Source organism: Saimiri boliviensis, chromosome 12 (genome assembly GCF_048565385.1).
Source record: "Saimiri boliviensis isolate mSaiBol1 chromosome 12, mSaiBol1.pri, whole genome shotgun sequence".
In the NCBI taxonomy this organism is placed as follows: Eukaryota; Metazoa; Chordata; class Mammalia; order Primates; family Cebidae; genus Saimiri; species Saimiri boliviensis.
The window spans coordinates 98,637,326-98,657,281 of NC_133460.1; the positions used below are offsets into that span (position 1 = coordinate 98,637,326).

The following is a 19,956-nucleotide window of genomic DNA, read 5'->3' on the forward strand; positions in this document are numbered from 1 at the left end:
GAGGATTGCTTGAGCCCAGGAGTTCAAGGCTACAGTGAATTATGATCATACTACTATACTCCAGCCTGGGTGACAGACTGAGATCTTGTCTCAAAAAACTTAACAAAACAAAGGCTAATACCTTTAAAAAAAATTTTTTTTGCAAGTTATAAGCCATTATATTAAAAAGTTTGGGTTAATGTTTACACTTTGAAGCCACCTATGGCCAAGGTTGGTTAATTTGGTATGCTATAGTTTATAAAAAAAAATAAATAAATAAACTGATTGTCTACTATAAGGTTAGGCAGTAAGTGCAGTAGACACTACATAGTCTACATAATCCTACGACTATCACTCCTTGTGTCTTAGTGACAAATGTTAGTAAGAAATATACTCAATCCAATCAAAACTATGCTGGGGCTGATTTCTACTTTGTATCTACTGCCCTTCATCTCAGTATTTTTCCTTTTTTTTCCTTTTAGCCCAATAAATTTTTTAAATCTCAGTAGCTAAGAAAGTTCAAAGCAGTTTGAAACAATAAAAGATGAAATTATCTATGATCTCACTGCTGCCCCTAAAATGAATACTAATTGTAACATCTGCAATATTGTAAACTCAGTGATATGTTTATGAGAAACTGAAGAACCAGAAATTGAACAATCAGCTTTAGTTATTTAAAGGTAGACATAAAAGAAAAACTTAAGTTTTACTAAAAAGAAAAAAAAAAAATTCAGGGTAAGGATTTTTACTTTAACACGAAACTGTTGGATGAATTTGGGAACCCAGTACAGATTACTAGTCATTCTCCAAAGGGAAAGATTATTTTCTAAATCTCTAAATAAGGCTGCTTTGTGCTTCAACCTACTGTCTCTTCCCTAGAGTCAGTATACTGCAATGCTTTTATCTTCACTCCATGATGTCAGCATAAAGCTGCAAATAGATGTTTCTAAACTGAACATACTAAGCAATCATCCTCAGTATGCTGTCACTGCACAGCATTAAAGGACAACTCTTCGGTTTATGAGTGAAGGAACTAAAAGGTTAGAGTGGTCGCTGTGATACTAATCAACCCTTTCCGTTAGCAATAAATGGGACTCAAAGCCGATGACACACTACGGTATTTCCACTGTTTAAAGAAATCTTAAGTTTATATGCAGTTATTCTGAATTTAACAGGGCCTTAAAAACATACACACACACACAATCCATGCACTTCCAGGCAGAATCTTCAGTAATTATACATGTCTGCCTATAATGCCGTAAAAAGGAGTTTTAATTTTTACTACTGCAAGATTTGTGATCTAACGTCTTCACTGAATTGAAAATAACATGAAAAGACTAAAAATAAAAGAAAAAAATGAACCTGGCCAATTATTACCGTTTTTATTTGTGTAATGGTGGATAAAGAAGTTACACGGGGAACAGTGTACATTACACACAGAGATAGTTCAGTTTCACTATCAGTGTCTCTTGAAACCGAATCCTTCCCACAGGATGAACACTCTGTAAATACTAGGTGTAGTCAGTAGTTGGGAAAGCCACACTCACAACTAGCATACCAAAATAGTTAATAGCAGATTTTTTCTGAATGACTACCTCCTGTGTGCTGGTCATTTACTGCACAACTTAGAAGACAACACCCGGCCTAGTGTTTTGGAAGAAACAAAAAGCTGAGCATCAAAGGAACATAACACACATGCAGAGAAAACGGCCAAGTACCTGGAACTGTACTGCATATTTTTACTATATTCTCTCTTCTGATTCCCATACGTAACAAGATTATCAAGTGAAAGAAGCAGGATTCTAATCCAGATGTTCTGACTCCAAATCCAGGCCTCTTTCCTCTAAACAAAATCAAGATGGGAATATTAGCTGAAGTTGTTAAACTTACAATAATTACACCTGCACTGTTTCCCAAGATTGCTACTTGGGGACACGTGGAAGGGCTTTTTGTTTGTTTGACCATTTTTCACTACAGATGGAGACATACATCTGAAACCCCTCCCTTACCAACCAAGGTTTATGAAATGCCTTGATGTCCTTGAAAGACAACATAAAGAGCAGCATCGGCCACTCCAAAGAATCATTTCTAAGAAACTTAAAATCACAGTAATGGAAGTGTCTGGAAGAGGGTAACAAGTCATCACAACAGCAAACATAAAACACACACATACAGACAACTTGAGACGAAAAGTGAAATAGGTGATTGAGTCTAGGAAAGATTCTCGAGCAGGTGGGGCTTGGCTGCAGCTCACACGCAGCCCTGGCAATGGGCTCCAATTCGGCCGCTCTCCAGACACAGCCCCTGCGACCCCCGCTGACCCCTCTCCGCCGCCTCCAAGGTCCCGAAACCGAAGGAGGAAGGCAGGGAGCGGAAGGGGCTTGAAACCTGTTCCCGAGCCCTCCCGTCCTCCGAGCCCTCAGAAGAGCCAGGCGAGGAACCGGCTCGCCCTGGCCCTCGCCCGCCGCCCGCCCCCGGACCTGCAGGATGGAGCCGAAGGTTGTCAGCCCCACTGCGCCGCCACCGCCGACTCCCCAGTCTGCCCCGAGCGCCCCTCAGACACTCACCCCACTTCTCCAAGCCTCAGGCCACACCCTAACGAGGCCGCTGGAGCTCTGGTTCAGGGGCCAACTTTTCCATAACGGGGTCCGACCAGCCAGGAGTGGGAGGAAAAGACCGCGGTAAGAAGCAGAGCCGACGCCTCACTCCCGCAGTCGCGGATTCCCCCAGGCCCCCGCGGAGCTGACACATCAACAAAGATGGCGGCGACGCTGAAGCCGGCTCGGCTACAGCTGAGGGGGCGGGGGCTCCCTGGAGGAACCAATCAGCGCGGCGCGGGCGGGGTGACGCGACGCACCTTGAGGTCCTGGGTAACCTGTCTGCAGTGGGCGGGGCCGGCGGAGCTCCGCCTCCCACCTCGCGGCCGGGGAGGCCCCGCCCCGCACTCGCTCAGCCAGGCTGGGCACCAACGCCCCCGCGGACCTGGAGAGCAGGCTCTGCTTCTCTTGATGCGGTCCTGACAATCTTAACGCTCCTCTGGACCCACGCAGGTTTTTTCTTTCTGCAGGACGCTCCTGTTGGCTATTACTCCTCCTCACCCTTTGGCCTGCATGAGTCAGGGACATAAAGCAATAAAAGAGAATTTGAAATCGTGGCTTCCCGGCTCTGATGCGTAAACCTTGCACCTGATGTGGGCGGAGTCGCCAGGAGCAGGCTACCTGCCAAGTAGACGATTCAGCCCTGGGGGAAACTTCTGGGGGGTTCCATAACAGCGCACTCGTGTCTTTAGCTTGGCGTTGCTGCCATTGTTAAATAATAAACTGTCGGTGCCTTCGCCCCTGGCTCCAGACTGAGTGCATTGATAGCAGGGAGTGTCCTCTCCCGGCTGGGTAACCTGGCACGCAGCATGGCAACAAAAAGTGTATTGGGTACGGTTGCCCCGCCGGGGCCAGAGAAGGAAGATAAGCAGTTCGGTCTCTGGAGGTTGTGCAAACCTCCTCAGTCCGGGAAACGATGTTCTTTGGTTTAGGACTCATACACATCTCATGAATGAAAATAGCTAATTCAGAAGCTTCTGCAGTGCAAGAGTTTGTACAAAAAAAAAAAAAAAAAAAAAATCTTACTACCATTCTATTAAGCTTCTTCGATACTGCTGGCAAAAAACACACACGGAGGTATGATGGCACCTCACTCCTCCTTAAATGAAGGTACTACATTGAAGCACATTTTGCAGTTAAAGTATCTTGTCACAGAAATGGCTTGACTTTAAAACAATAAAGCAACCAAATCTTCCTAGGGAGACATTAATCCAAGGGGAAAAAACTGAAGAAACCTTAAGCTGTTTTCAGTATTCAGATTGCCAGTAATAACACTGATATTGCTATTTCTGTTTCTGAATTTACAATTAATATAAAGCATATAAATACGTCTTTGGAAACTATGTTTTTCACTCTAAGAGGAAAGAAATACAAATATAAACCAAAGACATTACATTAAAATTCTGCAATCCTATATTTGAATTTGGAAATAATCAGAATTAACTCATGGTACATTTTTCTTTCATAAAAAAAGGTGTGTCCACTGAAAACTCCTAAAACAATAACCAACCCATTGCAGACTCCTATTCTCCAGATTATGATCTCTAAATATCATTTTCCCCCAAAAAAATTACCTTGGCTCCTCCTGGAGTTTAAGTGCTAATTCCCGGTCAGGTCAAGAAATATGCAAGACAGCCTAGGACATATTGGTTGTAGCAGAGAGCAAGAAAGAAAGCAAAGCAAAAATAGCGTGAACTGTGCCCAAAAGACTCAGAAGCCAGTTCAAAGATGCTCCAACTTCTCTAACAGGACAAATTTAGCATTCAAAAATAATAACAGCAACGAGTTGAGACGAATTTTGTGAAAAATCAGTGAGTGCATTTTTTTTTAATGTCATTGACCCTCTTGGAAAGATGCCAAAAAGTTGTTACAGTCTGAGAACTGAGAAAGGTGAATAATCAGGCTTTCATCTTACCTTTCCTGTTGCAAAGTGAATGTCAATCAAATAGACAATGTGGGGAAGTTCTTCTCTATAGAACTCCATGTAATAAATGCAGAAAGAAAGATGATCACTATTTTGCAAACTCTAATGAAATAATAGATCTAGGTAATGATCATCTGTGAGTCTGGAAGCATTAGATGAAAAACTGATAGGAAACTTCATATTGTAATGGATGGATGGGGCTGACAACACTTGAACCTACTTGATCAATGTTAATATCCTCCACAGTGAAACAATTACATATTTTATATCTTCAGAAATGCTGCAATAGAGAAGCACAACACCACCTGTGAAGTATTTTTGCCAGGGGGATATTTTGCAATCAACAAAATTGAATGGAAAAAAAACCCTGCAGTTATTGTAATAAATAAATTGCAAGAGAAGTATAGGACTTAAAGAGAAATCTCTTTTTAAAATATATCACTGAGTGCAAATGCAGGATGTTTTGATCCTGATTTGAACATACCAACTATGTAAGATAACATTAGAGTGGCTGGGCGTAGTGGCACACACCTGTAATCCCAGCACTTTGGGAGGCCAAGGTGGGCTGCTTGAGCTCAGGAGTTTGAGACCAGCCTGGGGAACATGGTGGGACCCCATCTCGAAAAAGAAAAAAAAAAGAAAACATTTAATGTATCTTGAAATATTTAATACTAATTTTATGATATTAAGAAATTATGGCCAGGCACCATGGCTTACACCTGTAATCCCAGCTACTGAGGCGGAATGATGGCTTGAGTTCAGCAGTTCAAGACCACAGTGAACTATGACTGTGCCACTGCACTCCAGTTTGGGCGACAGAGCAAGACCCTGTCAGAAAGAAAGGAAAATAAAGGAAAGGAAAGGAGAAAAAGGAGGAAGGAAAGGAAAAGGAAGACAAAGTATTGTTTTTAAGTTTTGGTGATGTCACTTAAAAGTGGTAATCTCTTAAAGACACTTACTTACAATATTTTTGGATGAAAACATACAACATCCCAGAAAGTAATAAAGTGTTTAACAAACAAAAACTCCTCCACCTGATGATAGAATGTGAAAGAACAGAAACCAGCCGAAACAGCTCCCTGTGGTCAAAGCTGGAAAAATCTGAGCTTAAGGAAATAAATTAGTGTTGGATTATAAAGGTATAAAATAAATATCCAAGAGTCTATTATTAAATTAGTAAATGAGGAGAAGAGACAAATCTCCCATGCAGAAGAATTCCAAATAATTTCTGTAGACACTGCACCTTCAAAGAGGGACAGCATAACTCCCTCCTCCTTAAATGTGGGCTTCAAATAATAGCTTCCTTCCAAAGTGTAAATGACATGAAAAGGGAAGGGAAAAAAGGGAATATAGTAAAAAGACCTAACAAATACGACCACAGCCAGATGACTAAGCCCTACATCAATTGTCATAATTATATTCATAGGATGTACACTTTATATGATACAATAAAAATGGCATTTTTACCTCTGTGGTCTTCCCTCCAATAACCCATAACTCCTTCCCTTCCAGGAGAAAAACATCAAATTTCAAAAGTAGGACATCCTACAAAATGCCTGACAGTACTACTGGAAACTATCAAGGTCATCAAAACAAAAAGTCAAAGGAAGTCCCAGGCCAAGAAGAGCCTAAGGCTCCATAAAAACTAAAAGTAATGTAATATCCTGGATGAGATCTTGCATCAGAAAAGGGACAATAGGTAAAAACTAAGGAAGTCAAAACTATGGAGTTTAATTAATAACGTTATCAATGTTGGTTCTTTAATTGTAACAAATGTATCATGTTAATAGACCATACTAATAATAGGGGAAATGATTGGCTTCTGTCAGAACTCTGTACAGCACTTTCTTTCTTTCTTTTTTTTTTTTTTTTTTTTTTTTGAAACAAAGAGTCTTGCTCTGTTACCTAGACTGCAGTGCAGTGGCAGGATCTCAGCTCACTGCAACCTCCACCTTCCAGGTTCCCCCTCAGTCTCATAAGTATCTGGGATTACAGGTGCCAGCCACCACACCAGGCTAATTTTTATTTTTAGTAGATACGGGGTTTCACCATGTTGGCCAGGCTGGTCTCGAACTCCTGACCCCAGGTGATCTGCCGGCTTCGGCCTCCCAAAGTGCTGGGATTACAGGCATGAGCCACCGTGCCCAGTCAGCACTTTCATTTCACTATTCTGTAAATCTGAAACTGCTCTGTGTATTTAAAATGTATTAAAAAGGTATATCAACTAAAGAAAAAAAAATCAGACTCAAAGAATTTAAGCTAGTTTTGTTCAGAGTCTTACCAAGGATTGCAACCAGGGAGAGCCAGAGAATGTCTGTTAAACTACTCCAAAGCAGTGTGTCAGCACACTTTATGTATTAGGTGGAAGAGGTTCTGCCCAGGTGTTACATTAAAAGGGCCCAGAAGCTATATACAGTCAAAATCTCTTCAAAGTTTGGGTACAAGAGTAAGTCTGGGCATTATTATTAAACTTGTCCGTTATGTGCAGAAAAAGGCAAGGGCTAGATCACAGAATGTATCTTTTCTAAAAATGCAGTGATTCTCAGGAGAAGTGCGAACCTGAGTTCTAATCCTGCTTACTAGTCCTCAAGGCTTTCTTCCAGAGGGCTGAGATGTTACTGAGTCGGGGTCTGAAATCATGCTGACAAACACAATGAACAAACATGGCTTTTTTACAGTGAGGGAGGAGTATGCTGGGGGCCAGAGGCCGACGTGGGCTACTTTGCCTCACATTTACAGTTCTTGGATTTGCTTCCAAACAAGGCCGTAAGAGTGCCTAAGTGGCAGATGGACAAGGTTAACCATGAATTGATAATGTGGAAACTACATGATAGGTACACAGGGGTTCCCTTCTTACGAAATTGTTAAAAAGTTAAACAAACAAACAAACAAACAAAACTTGTCTTTAAGTAACAGCAAAACACCAACAGGTATAATCACATGTCCTCAATCAGGAAGACAAAAAGTATGAGCACGTGTGTGTTTTGTTTCCAAGACCAGGCAGAGGCAGTTGATTCATTTGGAAAAGCCTGTTAAGACCTTTAAGTCGCTACAGCGACCCAAGTGACCTTCGAGCGAAGTCTGCGTCTTTGTGCCCAAAAGCTGCCAAAGGCGTTCCCAGGGACACCTTTCTAGAAGAAGGTAGAACAAAATAAAGTTTCCACAGAGGAACTAGAGCACAAGCTGCTTCCGGGGAAGGCGGAGGGCATTTCGAGTTGCACGTGGGCATTTCGAGTTGCACGTGGGCGCGGAGTGCGCAGGCGCGCGCTGGAGCCAGGAGGGCGTAATCGGGATTGGAGGCGAGGGGAGTGCTGGACGCATCCCGCGCGGCTGGGCTCCCGGCACCGGCAGTCACCGCCGCCGCCAGGCTGCAGAGACAGGGCTGGGTACGCAGTCCTCTTGCCTCTTTCCAGGTCAGGGTTACCAGGCGTATAGGGGAGGGAGAGGGAGGGCATGGAGGGGAAGGGCAGGGGCTTCGGTCGTTGGTGGCCAGACGTTGGGCGCTGGACGTTGGGGTTGGGCGTTGAGCGGGTACAAGGGGCCTGGAAGTGGAGAGAGACTTGGAACCTTGGCTGCGAAGAGCGGGTCTAAGGTCAGAGGGTTTGTGTGGGAGGTTCTCCATGGGTTTGGAAATAGCACTTCCAGGCATCACTCCTTCAAATGCAAACGTTTACCTTCTCTCTAAGAGAAACTTGTCTGTGGATTCAGTGCCTTCATCTAACTAAAAACTACGGCACAAACAATATTAGACTTTCTTACAAAACTAGTTTGTAAAACTACGGTACAAACAATATTAGACTTTCTTTTTTTCCCTACTTTCCTCCTATAGGAAAGGAAGTTGTGCTGGGGCATTCACTTAGATGTGGGTCAGCTGGCCCTGGTTGGTTTAAGGAGTGCCTGCTGTGGCCAATAGCTTTTCCAGGCCTTAGGGCCCTTGCTGTAAATATGTTAACCCTTCTCGGCCTCTGAACTAAAGGAACGGAGGCGTCCAGTTTCCTTAGTGAGGCAGCTGGGTACCGTAAGCTAAAATGCAAGGCCGTGGAGGCGGACTTGCATTTTCATCTAACCTGTGTAACCTGCTGGCCTTGGGGGGTTTGGTAAGTTATTCCGACTTCCCTCCTCTCCCTTGTTTATCTGTAGGAATAACCAAATAAAAATACTTCAGTCCTGAAATTTTCATCTTAAACGTGCAAGCTGGTTCCACATGAATGGAAGAAATTTTGTGCTTGTAGGAGTAGTGTAAAAGTAGAGCAGAAATAATAGCGGCCCTTTGAGCACGTAGGAAGTACCAGCCACTGCGCTAAGTGATTTACTTAGTCTCTCATTTAATCCTCGTGGTTAGAATATACGAGGACGTTAACTACTGCCATCCACATTTCGCAGTCACTGAATCCTATAAAGATGAAGTGATTTGCCCAAGATAGCATGGCTCAATGAGCAAGACGAGACTTGGATCTGGCTGACTTCAGAGCTCATGCTTTTCTGAACCATTGAGTTTTGCCGCTTTAAAACCGGAGTGTTTTCTTTGAGTAGAATGGTGCTTGCAGAATACTTGGGGTTGCCAGGAAGACAAAAGCAAGCATTAGAGAAGGAAAAAAAATTAGCTGCTGAGTATCTTTGCTTGCACTTACGATGTTAAAAGAACTTTAGCCTGTGGTATCCTAGAGGGAAAGGAAATGGCTTACCCCATTGTTGACGGTGTATCTCAGGAAGCTCCCAGCAACATCAGGGAGGACTGGTAGGATGCCAAGGAAGAGAGAGGGTTTGGTCCTAGGCAACTTCAAGTATTACTGGGTTCAAAGTGTGCAGTACAGAGCAAAGAGATCTAGAAAGCTCCGGCCTCGTTTTTGCCTGTAGAACTGTAGAAATGAGTCACTTTTAGTCCACTACTTTTTTAGTACATCAGTGATTCCCAATTCTAAGAAAATGAGGTACCCTATAATGTAAAGAAATGTTGAGACTCTTCTAGTTAACTTTTGTGTTAGCCGAATCAACATTTAATTACTGTGGATTCCAGAATTATTAAATATATTTTTATTTATCACCAGTAGCATGTAAAAATAGTAGATTGTATAAGGGGGAAATTGCTTATTTTAAAACTGGGTGAGGTTAGCCCATGCAGCTTCAGGGCCTTTGCAGCAATAACCTGTCACATTTGTTTACCTGGGTATCAAGTCTTCAGCCTGAGTACGAGAATCACAGTATTATGCCAGAGGGCCTGCCTACTTGAGATTCAGATATTCCCAGTGGTTGACACAGAATGAAGCCAAGTAGGAATAAATGCTAAGTCTTACTGGTATTTTGTAATGTTAAAAATTCACAGCCGGACGCAGTGGCTCATGCCTGTAATCGCAGCACTTTGGGAGGCTGAGGTGGGCAGATCACCTGAAGTCAGGAGTTTCAGACCAGCATGGCCAACATGGTGAAACCCCGTGTCTACTGAAAATACAAAAATGAGCCGGGCATGGTGGGGCATACCTGTAGTCCCAGCTACTGGAGAGGCTAGGGCAGGAGAAAAGCTTGAGCCCGTGAGGCAGAGATTGCAGTGAGCCGAGATTGTGCCATTGCACTTCAGTCTGGACAACAGAGCCAGACAATGTCTCCAAAAAAAAAAAAAAAAAAAAAAAAAAATTCATCCTTAAAAGCTTGCTCTGTATGCCAGTGTGGTGGCTGCCTAAATCTATGCATGTGTTAAATTCATAGAACTGTAAATCAAAGAAATCAAAGTACATGTAATGATATGATAATTACATATATTTTTTTTTAAATTCCAAAAGGTTTTAGGTGACTGAACATTTTACCTGGATTCACAGTAGTACTGGCCACATGCTCCAAAAGCTAATGCATAAATGTACGTAGTGTTCAAAGTCAGGGACATCCTGACTTTCCTGTTGGCGGGTTGCCAACCTGTGTCTAGAATCCTGTGTTCCATTATGAGAGTCATGTCAGTATAAGAATCTCAGGTGTTTGAAAGGTTGTGGTCACAAGCTGGGAAGGGAACCATTTTACAAAAAGCACTGCAGTGCAATTGGCTGTCTGGAATGAAAGGATACAAGAGGTTTCTGGGCCCAAAACAGGTGTAGATGTCTATTTGTCCTGGGTGTTGTAATGAAAATTCCTGAATAGGGTGAGTCCTTCAAACTTCCTCCAAATATCTCACCATAGGGTGGACCTTCTTTTAAGTATAAATCCTCTTTATTTACTACTTAAACTTTGTAGGAAATCTAACACTGATGATGTTTCTAAGGTCAAATATATTTAGTACTTTTTGGATTTTGGAGGAATCGTTGTGACACATGAAGTTTTGTTATTAAATTTCAGCAAACCTCATGGCCTGTTGTGCTTCCCTACTTAAGACTGCCAGATGTCATTTCAGACAGCGAGTGTCATTTTTCCTGTCCAGGTTGGCATGAAAACCGTGCAATAGTGCATTTAAAATAGTTTTTGTCATACGAATGTCTTTTGAATGCCTCGTTCTATAAAGCACCATGGTGGATACTGCTGCAGGAAATCAAAGGTATTTTTGTTTAGATTTTTAAAAATAAGAATTCCTGCGCTCAAGCAACTTAAAATAATTTAAATGTCTATAGGTAACTGTAATACAGGGTGGTGAGGTGCTGACTGTAGATTGATTGGCAGCCTGAGTTACCAAATAAGGACAGTGTTAGGAAAGGCTATCTCAGATGTAAAATACAGCAGCATATTGAGAATCCAACCCTGTCTTGAGAAGATGATGACTATACGCTGGTTTCATGGTTTAAATTTTGCTGTGATCCTTTATTTGGTTTAGAATTAAATCACCACATTTTTGGCTGGGCGTGGTGGCTCATGTCTGTAATCCCAGCACTTTGGAAGGCCGAGGCAGGCAGATCACAAGGTCAAGAGATCAAGACTATCCTGGCCAAAATGGTGAAACCCCGTCTCTACTAAAAATACAAAAAAAAAACTAGCCAGGCATGGTGGCACGCCCTTGTGGTCCCAGCTACTCAGGAGGCTGAGGAGGAAGAATCGCTTGAACCCAGGAGGCAGAGGTTGCAGTGAGCCAAGATTGCACCACTACACTCCAGCCTGGTGACAGAGCAAGACTCTGTCTCAAAAAACAACAACAACAATACATTTTTGGAAAAAAAAGGTTTGCTATTAGATGATACTTCAGTCTTTAAAATGTTTTTTTCTATAAAAGCAATTTATTCAGTATAACTTGGAAAGTGAAAAAGGTATCCTTATCAACCCATCTACCCCAGAATACTCGTTTGTAATGTAATATATTTCAGTCATCTTTTGCTTTGTTTTTGTTTTTGAGATGCAGTCCCACTCTTTGCCCAGGCTAGAGTGCAGTGGCGTGATCTTGGCTCACTGTAACCTCCACCTCCTGGGTTCAAGTAATTGTTCTGCCTCAGCCTCCTGAGTAGCTTGGACTACAGGCACGCCCCACCACGCCTGGCTAATTTTTGCATTTTTAGTGGAAACGGTGTTTCACCATATTGGCCTGGCTGGTCTCGAACTCCTGACCTCGTGATCCACCTGCCTCGGCCCTCTGAAGTGCTGGGATCACAGGCATGAGCCACCACCGCCCAACCTGTCATTTTTTTTTTTTTTTAACATGGAGTTTTGATTTTCTTTGTCAGTTATATTGAATATACAGGTTTTTTCCTGCTTTTTCATTTGCCATTCTGATGGACATATTAATGTTTCTGAACTAGGATTCTGAATGATAGTGTAATATACTGTCTACTAAAGGCATCACAGTTAACTATTTTTTCTTTTTTTTTTCTTTTTCTTTTCTTTTTTTTTTTTTTTTGAGTCTCCCTTCATTGCTGAAGCTGGAGTGCAGTGGCAAAACAGTCTTGGGTCGTTGCAGCCTCTGCCTCTGGGGTTCAGGTGATTCTCCTACCTCAACCTCCTAATTAGCTGAGATTATGGGAGTGCGACACTGCCTCCCAAAGTGCTGAGATTGCAGGTGTGAGCCGCTGCACCCAGGCCTTTTTTGCTGTTTTAAATGGATATTTTTATATGTAGGATTTTTTGGTACTTAGGATTATTTTAATGGCATGATTTCCAGCTGTAGGGGTATCAAGTCAGTGGCTAGGAATCCTTTTTTAAAACTCTTTACATGTGTACATATTTCTAAGTCGCTTCCCAGAAAGAATATATTAGTTTCTGCTTCCTTCAGTAATGAATGGCCTAAATTTTTAATTGCACTCACTGGCAGAAAATAATGCATACTTATTTCATGTTGGTTTTTTTTTTTTTTAACAATAATTGGGGTTGAATGTTTTCCCCCTTATGTTTATGAGCTTATCTTCCTCCTCTTTGCATTCTGTTCATGCCTTTTGCTCATTTATTTTACTGTAATGATTGGCCTGCAAATAACAGCTGATTTGATGCCTCAGCGTGTCTCTGCATAGGCAAACCAGAGCTGGAGTGGCGACACGAAGGAACCGCCAGACACACCTGGCTCTGCGTTTTCTCCTTCATCATCCTCAGGCTGTGCTCATTTCTCCCTGATTACAAAATGGTGATAAATCTCCAGGCCTCGGGAACGTGTTGCAGGTAGAAAGGGGTGAAGGACTCTGCTGGCCACATCTGTCCCTGTTCATCAGGACAGGAAAGAGCTTTCTCAGAGGCCCCGTCAGGAGAACTCTGTGGCCAGTATTGTCGCTAACTCTAGCTGGCAAATCAGAGGCTGAATGGCATTTGAGACTGCTACAGTATCTGGTTGTTCTTAGTATTTATCCCACTTTTGAAAAAGCATCAGACTTGTCATTTTTGTGATGATATTCCCTGGCCTGTTTACTGTTGTGGTAAGCTTTAATTGTCATGTGATTATAGGTTTCTTGTCATTTCCTTTGTGATTTTTTTTTTAAAACCACTTTTAACTAAAGAAACCCCTCACCCGTGGCTGTTGCAGGCTGATTCTTTGGTAAGCACGATCTGAGAGGCAGATTTGTGTGTATTGTGATGGGTGACTGTGGCCTGTATGATACTAGTTTTTTTGTAGTCCAGGTGGTTTTTGCAGTTCAGTATATACTCTTGAAAAAAAGGAATATTCTTGGTTGTATTAGTCCTGATTAGGTCAAGCTTATTGTGTTACTGAAATAGTCTTTACCATTGCCTGTTTTCTCTCTGAATAGTAGTTGTCTAAGATAGATATGTCCTTATCACAGTGGACTGAATTTCTTCTTCAATCAGGTTTTGTTTTACACACCTCGAAACAACATTAAAATGATCAAAAGATTCCTGGCTGCTTTATGTCCTTGGAGTGTTTTTGTTTTTTGTTTTTGAGATAGTCTCCTCCTGTTGCCCAGGATGGTATGTAGTGGCACTGTCTCAGCTCACTGCAACCTCTGCCTCCCAGGTTCAAGAGATTCTCCTGCCTCAGCCTTTTGAGTAGCTGGGACTACAGGTACATGCCACCATGCCCAGCAAATTTTTCTATTTTTAATAGAGATGGAATTTCACCGTGTTGATCAGGCTGGTCTCAGACTCCTGACCTCAAGTAATCTGCCTGCCTTGACCTCCCAAAATGCTGGGATTACAGGCATGAGCCACTGTGCCCAGTTTGTGTTTTTAAAATAAATGTAAAATATCTTCATTTGTCTCAATAGTTTCTACCTTGAGTTTGATTTTATGTGCTGCTGATACTAACATTACACCTTTTTTTTTTCTCTTTTGACAGAGTTTTGCTCTTGTTGCCCAGGCTGGAGTGCAATGGTGTGATCTTGGCTCACTGCAATTTCTAGCTCCTGGGTTCAAGCAATTCTCCTGTCTCAGCCTCCCGAGTAAACTGGGATTACAGGTATGTGCCACCATGCCCAGCTAATTTGTATTTTTGGTAGAGATGGGATTTCATCATGTTGGTCAGGCTTATCTCAAACTCCTGACTTCAGGTGATCCACCTGCCTCAGCCTCCCAAGGGCTGGGATTACAGGCATGAGCTACCGCCTGGCCTAACATTATATCTTTCAGTTGTTTGCATAGCACACATTTTTGTCTTATTTGGAACCTTACCATATAATTTGGTTATATGTGTGCCTTTGTACCTAACATTTTGCTGAATAATTTCTCCCTGAGTTTATCTCTTTTTTTCTTTTGAGACCAACTCATTGATACTTACATCACTTGGGCTTGATTCTGTCATTTTATTTGATGTTTTCTGTACTTGAATTTTTTTTCTGTTGGATTAAGATTTTCTTCAGTGGTTTAAATGTCTTCTATTTCTGTTTGGCAGTTACTCTATGACATTTTAGTGCACATTCTTTGTATTTCTTGTACAGAGTCTAGATTTTATTCTTCTCTCCACCACCACCTGATTCCCCTGGAGTTTATTTTTCTTTTGTAATTGAACAACATTGCTCTCAGTGCATAAAATATTGCAGTCCTCAGTCTGTCCCTTCAATTTAGGCATGCTCATCCATAGAGTTGTACTTCCCCCAGCAGCTGCAGAATTGCCCCCATCGCTGCTCACCTGCGGTCATTCTGTTAGGGATCTTCTCAGGGTCTGGTCCAATAAGAGTTCCCTACCTTTGAGTGTGCCTATATATTTTTGTTTTTATTTCATTATCTTGTCTGTATTCTCATGGGATTAGGTTAGGCCTACTTTAGAATAAGAAATGAGATTAGGACATCAACTGCTATTTATTTTTTTTCTGTTTAAGATCATGCTAACATTTAGATACTACTTAAGCTAGTTTCAGCTGTGACATTTTTCCTCCGCCTCTGAGCTGTTTTGGGAGCAGACAAAGCTATCAGTCACTCCTTCAAAAGAAGAAGTGTTTGTCCCTTTGAATTACTTCCCCTGGGCAGGGCACTTAGCATTCTTTAAGAGTAGTGGAAAAACATGCCAGTATCCTTTCCGGAGAGAGGTTTCTCAGAGACATTTTGTGACAAGTTAAACTTGGAAAGCTTTCGACATTTCCAACTTACTTTCAGAGAAAGATGCATAGATAGGTCCTTAAAAGCAGTAGGTATGAATTACGCTTTGTGGAAGGTCAGCTGGAGATGATTAAAGCAGAGGCCTTGGCAAAACCGGAGGGAAGACGGGTCAGCTGAAATGGATTGTGAAGGCTGAGCAGGTTAGTCAGGCAGTGAGTGTGAGGGCATTCTGGGTAGTGGGTTTAGCATATTCAAGGACTGGATGTAGCATAAAGTAGGAAGAGGGTAGAAAGGTAGGTGATGACCGATTTAAACACACCTCTTCTGTTGCATTTTGCCATTAGGTGTATGTAAGCTTTAGGTTAGGAATGTTTCTTTGAAAACATGAAAGACCTTTTCTAATAGTGTTGCTTCACTAGCTTTTAAAAGGAATGGTGTTGAATGCTGAGCTTTACTTTTTTTTTTTTTTTTTTTTTTTTTTGAGACGGAGTTTCGCTCTTGTTGCCCAGGCTGGAGTGCAATGGCGCGATCTCGGCTCACCGCAACCTCCGCCTCCTGGGTTCAGGCAATTCTCCTGCCTCAGCCTCCTGAGTAGCTGAGATTACAGGCACGCGCCACCATGCCCAGCTAATTTTTAGTATTTTGTTTTAGTAGCGACGGGGTTTCACCATGTTGACCAGGATGGTCTCGATCTCTTGACCTCGTGATCCACCCGCCTCGGCCTCCCAAGAGCTTTACTTTTTTGATTTCTCGTGAGTTGGTCTGTTGTTGATTTCGTTAAACTTACAGAGAATTGGTATTTTGCTTGTACCTTATAGGCCAAGTTTTGATGTCATGGTTATCTGTTTTGGAATCGTTTTATAGGCGTTATCTGTTACATAAATACTTGGGAGAATTCCTCTGAGCCTGCAGTTCTTCTGGAATTTTGAAATTAAAAGTTGTCTTTTAAATACATTTCTCTCCTTAGACCTCTATGAGTGTCAAATCGCCATTTAATATGATGTCAAGAAATAATTCAGAATCACCTCCTTGCAAGATGACAGAGCCATTTAATTTTGAGAAAAATGGAAACAAGCTTCCACCACATGAGTCTTTAAGAAGTCCTGGAGCGCTTCCTAACCATCCTAATTTCAGGCTGAAAAGTTCAGAGAATGCAAATAAAAAGAACAATTTTTTGCTGTGCGAGCAAACCAAACAATATTTGGCTAGTCAGGAAGACAATTCAGCTTCTTCAAACTCTGGCAGCATCAATGGAGAAGTGGTTGCATCCCAAGGAGACAGGAAAAAATTGCCAGCAGGTGAGTGAAAAACCACAGGCTTCCTACTTCTTGATTATCATGGTTTCTGTGACTTACCAGAAGTAAATATAACCACACCCAGTGGGCTATTAACAGAACAGGCACATAACTACCTTACAGTATTTGCATTTAATTATTAATTTAGAAGGAACCAGATACCAAGTAAGGACCCTTTGGCTTCATTAATCTCAGAAAAAAATCCTGGGGAAAGAATGAGCTTTTTTTCCCCACAGAGAACTGTACTAGGAATGTGGAAAGGAAACACTGGCTTTTTTATGGGTGTTCTAAAGACTGGTTGTATCTTTAAAATAGTGTACAAACTTCATGTATATATCACAAAGATATAGCTAAGATTTTAACTGGTTTCATGTGATTTATCTTATCATTCCTTTAGTCCCAGTTCTAAAAACTTGCTTTCTAAGGAGGCTAGGACCTCATAGAATTTAGCCTCTGAAAGTATATGAGATGTGATGTTTTAACATGGTGATACAATTCTCAGAATATGCCCTTGGGCCTCTGGGCTTCCCCAGGAGGTCAAAACTGTTTTCCTTACATAATTTGCCTTTTCTGCTATGCCAGCTTTACACTGATGGTGCAAAAGCAAATTATTAGCTCAACTTAAGGCAGGAGGGCCAACCTGGGCTAGGGTTCATTGAGTTTTTCATTGTCATGCACTTGCAGTTAAAAGGAAAACTAAAAATGCCAATTTCAGTTAAAAATGCCCTTGATGGGGCAGTTAAAGGTATTCTGTTAAAACTTGACCATTGTGTACAGTATTTTTAGTATTTTATGTAATGAAATGTGAATTATTCCTAACTTCTGCCTTCTGAAGTAGGAAAAGCATGGGTGCAGTTGAGTTATGAGCTGAAGAGAAACTTTTTCTTGGAGCATACTTTTTACTTGAAAAGATGACAACTGGTTATTCAGACTTAACCTGGCAAGCATTTTCTCAAATATTAACAAAGTGAGCCTTTTATTTCAAGGAAAACCGCTGATATTATTTTGTCAAAGACAAAATTCACACTTCTAAGCAAATTAGGATTTTAGGAAAGTTGTGTTTGCCACTTTGAGCTTAAAAACTTCCCAAGACTTTTCTGGTGAGATGCACGGTGATAACACATGAATATTAATATTTTTATATTTTTGAAGACTGTATCTGTGACCTAAGCTAAGTGCAATGGCACAATCATAGCTCACTGCTGCCTCAAACCCCTGGGTGGAAACGATCCTCATGCCTCAGCCTCCCAAAACCCTGGGATTACGGGAATGAGCCACCACACCAGGCTCTAACACAAGAATTTTTGCTGTTTCATAATGAAACGGGTTGACATTTGGCAACACTGCATAACTCAGGGAACCTGTCTTTTCCAGGTGGTATTGCTGTCATGCATGGGCAAAAATCCATTCAAAGTGCAGGATAAATCAGTGAATTCTAATTTAACAGTATAAAAAGTTCCTTGATGTAGTTTTAGAGTTCACATTACTTCTAACCCTATACCACTTGTTTTGGTGTACTATTAAAGGCAAATATCCACAATTAACAGAGAAGGACATTAAGAATTCCTCTTCCTTGCAAATACTTAATTCTAGGAGGCCAGACTTTTTTCAGATACTTGAACCAGAAGCAGCATTTCACTGAGTGAAGGCAAAAGCTGTGTGTGAATATAGCTGTCTTCTGTGAAGCCAATCATTAATGATATGCAAAAATATGTAATTTTTCTATATTTTGTTTTGAAAAATATAGTTTTTAAAAATTGTCAGGATGTAATGCATTTAATTTTAAATGGATAGTTTAAATTTAGTTTTAATTTCTAATACAGTAAATACTGATTGAAATAAGCCATGTAAACAGAAGTGCTGTAGGGTCCTCAATTTTTAAGAGTGCAGAGGGGTTCTGAATCCAGGAAATCTGAGAATTACTGCCTTAGTGAATGGAGAAAAGTTCACCATGAGAGGAGCACTAGTCAAGAAAATTTCAGACAAGTTCTTATTTTATTCATATTTTAATTTTTTTTCAAAACAGTCTTTGTTGCCTGGGCTGGAGTGCAGTGACGATAGCTTACTGCAGCCTCCACTTCCCATGTTCAAGTGATTTTCCTACCTCAGCCTCCTGAGTAGCTGGAATTACAAGCGTGCACCACCATGCCCAGCTAATTTTTGTATTTTTACTAGAGATGGCGTCTCACCATGTTGGCCAGGCTAGTCTTGAACTTCTTACCTCAAGTGATCGACATGCCTTGGCCTCCCAAAGTGTTGGGATTACAGGCGTGAGCCACTGTGCCCAGCTAAGTCCTTATTTTCTGTTGGGAAAAGTAGGATGTCGCTTATGTTCTGGTGTAGCTATAAGGTCATTATGGCATAGTCCTGTTACTTGAATATCATCTAATTATACTATTTTTCATTATTAGCAATAAAAAGCATTATTTGGCTTTTATTTGAGATTGTGTCTTTTCTCCCTAGGAAACTCAGAGTCATCACCAAGTGTTGAAAATAATTCACCAAAGGGAGTGAATACTGTAAGTTATTTTATTGTGTGTGTTCTCATTTAGGTAAAAAGTTCTAAACGTGTTTTGGTATGTATTTAATAAAGAAGTGTTCAATTTGTAGCTGTCATTCAAGATAAAATATTTTTCTTTAATGTATATTTTTATAAAAGAAACTTTCTTAGGTCATTGTAGATTCACATGCAGTTGTGAAAAATAATGGACCTCCTGTGTAGTCTTTCCCCTATTTCCCCCATGGTAACACGCTGCAGAACTCTAGTATAGTATCACAACTGGGTTATTGATATTGACACCATCAAGGTATATAACATTTCCATTGCAGCAAGTGTCCCTTACATACCTTTTTGCTTGTGTTCTGATGTAGCCAATCCACTTTTCCTTCTGCCCCTGCCCTCCTCTAATCCATAGCAGCCACTGATATTCATATTTCCACAATTTCGTCACTTGAAGAATATTAAAGGCTACATATAAACAGTATGTAACCTTTTGGGATGGGCTTTTGTCATTTCACATAATTATCCAGAAATTGATCTAGGTTGTTGTTTGCATCAGTAGTTTGATCCCTTTTTATTGCTGAGTAGTATTCCATGGTATGAATAACTTGTTTAACCATTTACCTGTTGAAGGACACCTGGGTTGTTTTCAGTTTTTGGCTATTAAAACTAAAATTCGTATGTACAGAGTTTTATGTGAACATGTTTTTAATGCTCCAGGATAAATGTCCAGAGTAGTTTCTGGTTTGAAGAGAAGTCCCATACTTTGGAAAATATTTGGTAGTT

General features: G+C 41.1%; 2 protein-coding genes across 3 annotated transcripts in view; one reads left to right on the plus strand and one right to left on the minus strand.

The window, feature by feature from the left end:
- The window catches only part of CCDC186 (coiled-coil domain containing 186), a 55,190-nt gene extending 52,432 nt beyond the window's left edge, over positions 1-2,758 (minus strand). The window contains exon 1 of one of the 2 annotated variants that reach the window (XM_003922186.4): positions 2,547-2,758. The gene's annotated coding sequence lies outside the window, so the exon portion shown is untranslated. Of the gene's footprint in view, positions 1-1,697; positions 1,788-2,546 lie in introns of those variants that run through there. The other variant, XM_010332831.3, reaches the window with a different exon arrangement.
- Positions 2,759-16,348: 13,590 nt separating this feature from the next.
- Positions 16,349-19,956, plus strand: part of TDRD1 (tudor domain containing 1) — a 45,784-nt gene continuing 42,176 nt past the window's right edge. The window contains exons 1-2 of the mRNA XM_074382915.1: positions 16,349-16,673; positions 19,134-19,189. Of these exons, the coding sequence (XP_074239016.1) occupies positions 16,349-16,673; positions 19,134-19,189 (381 nt within the window). The remainder of the gene's footprint in view (positions 16,674-19,133; positions 19,190-19,956) is intronic.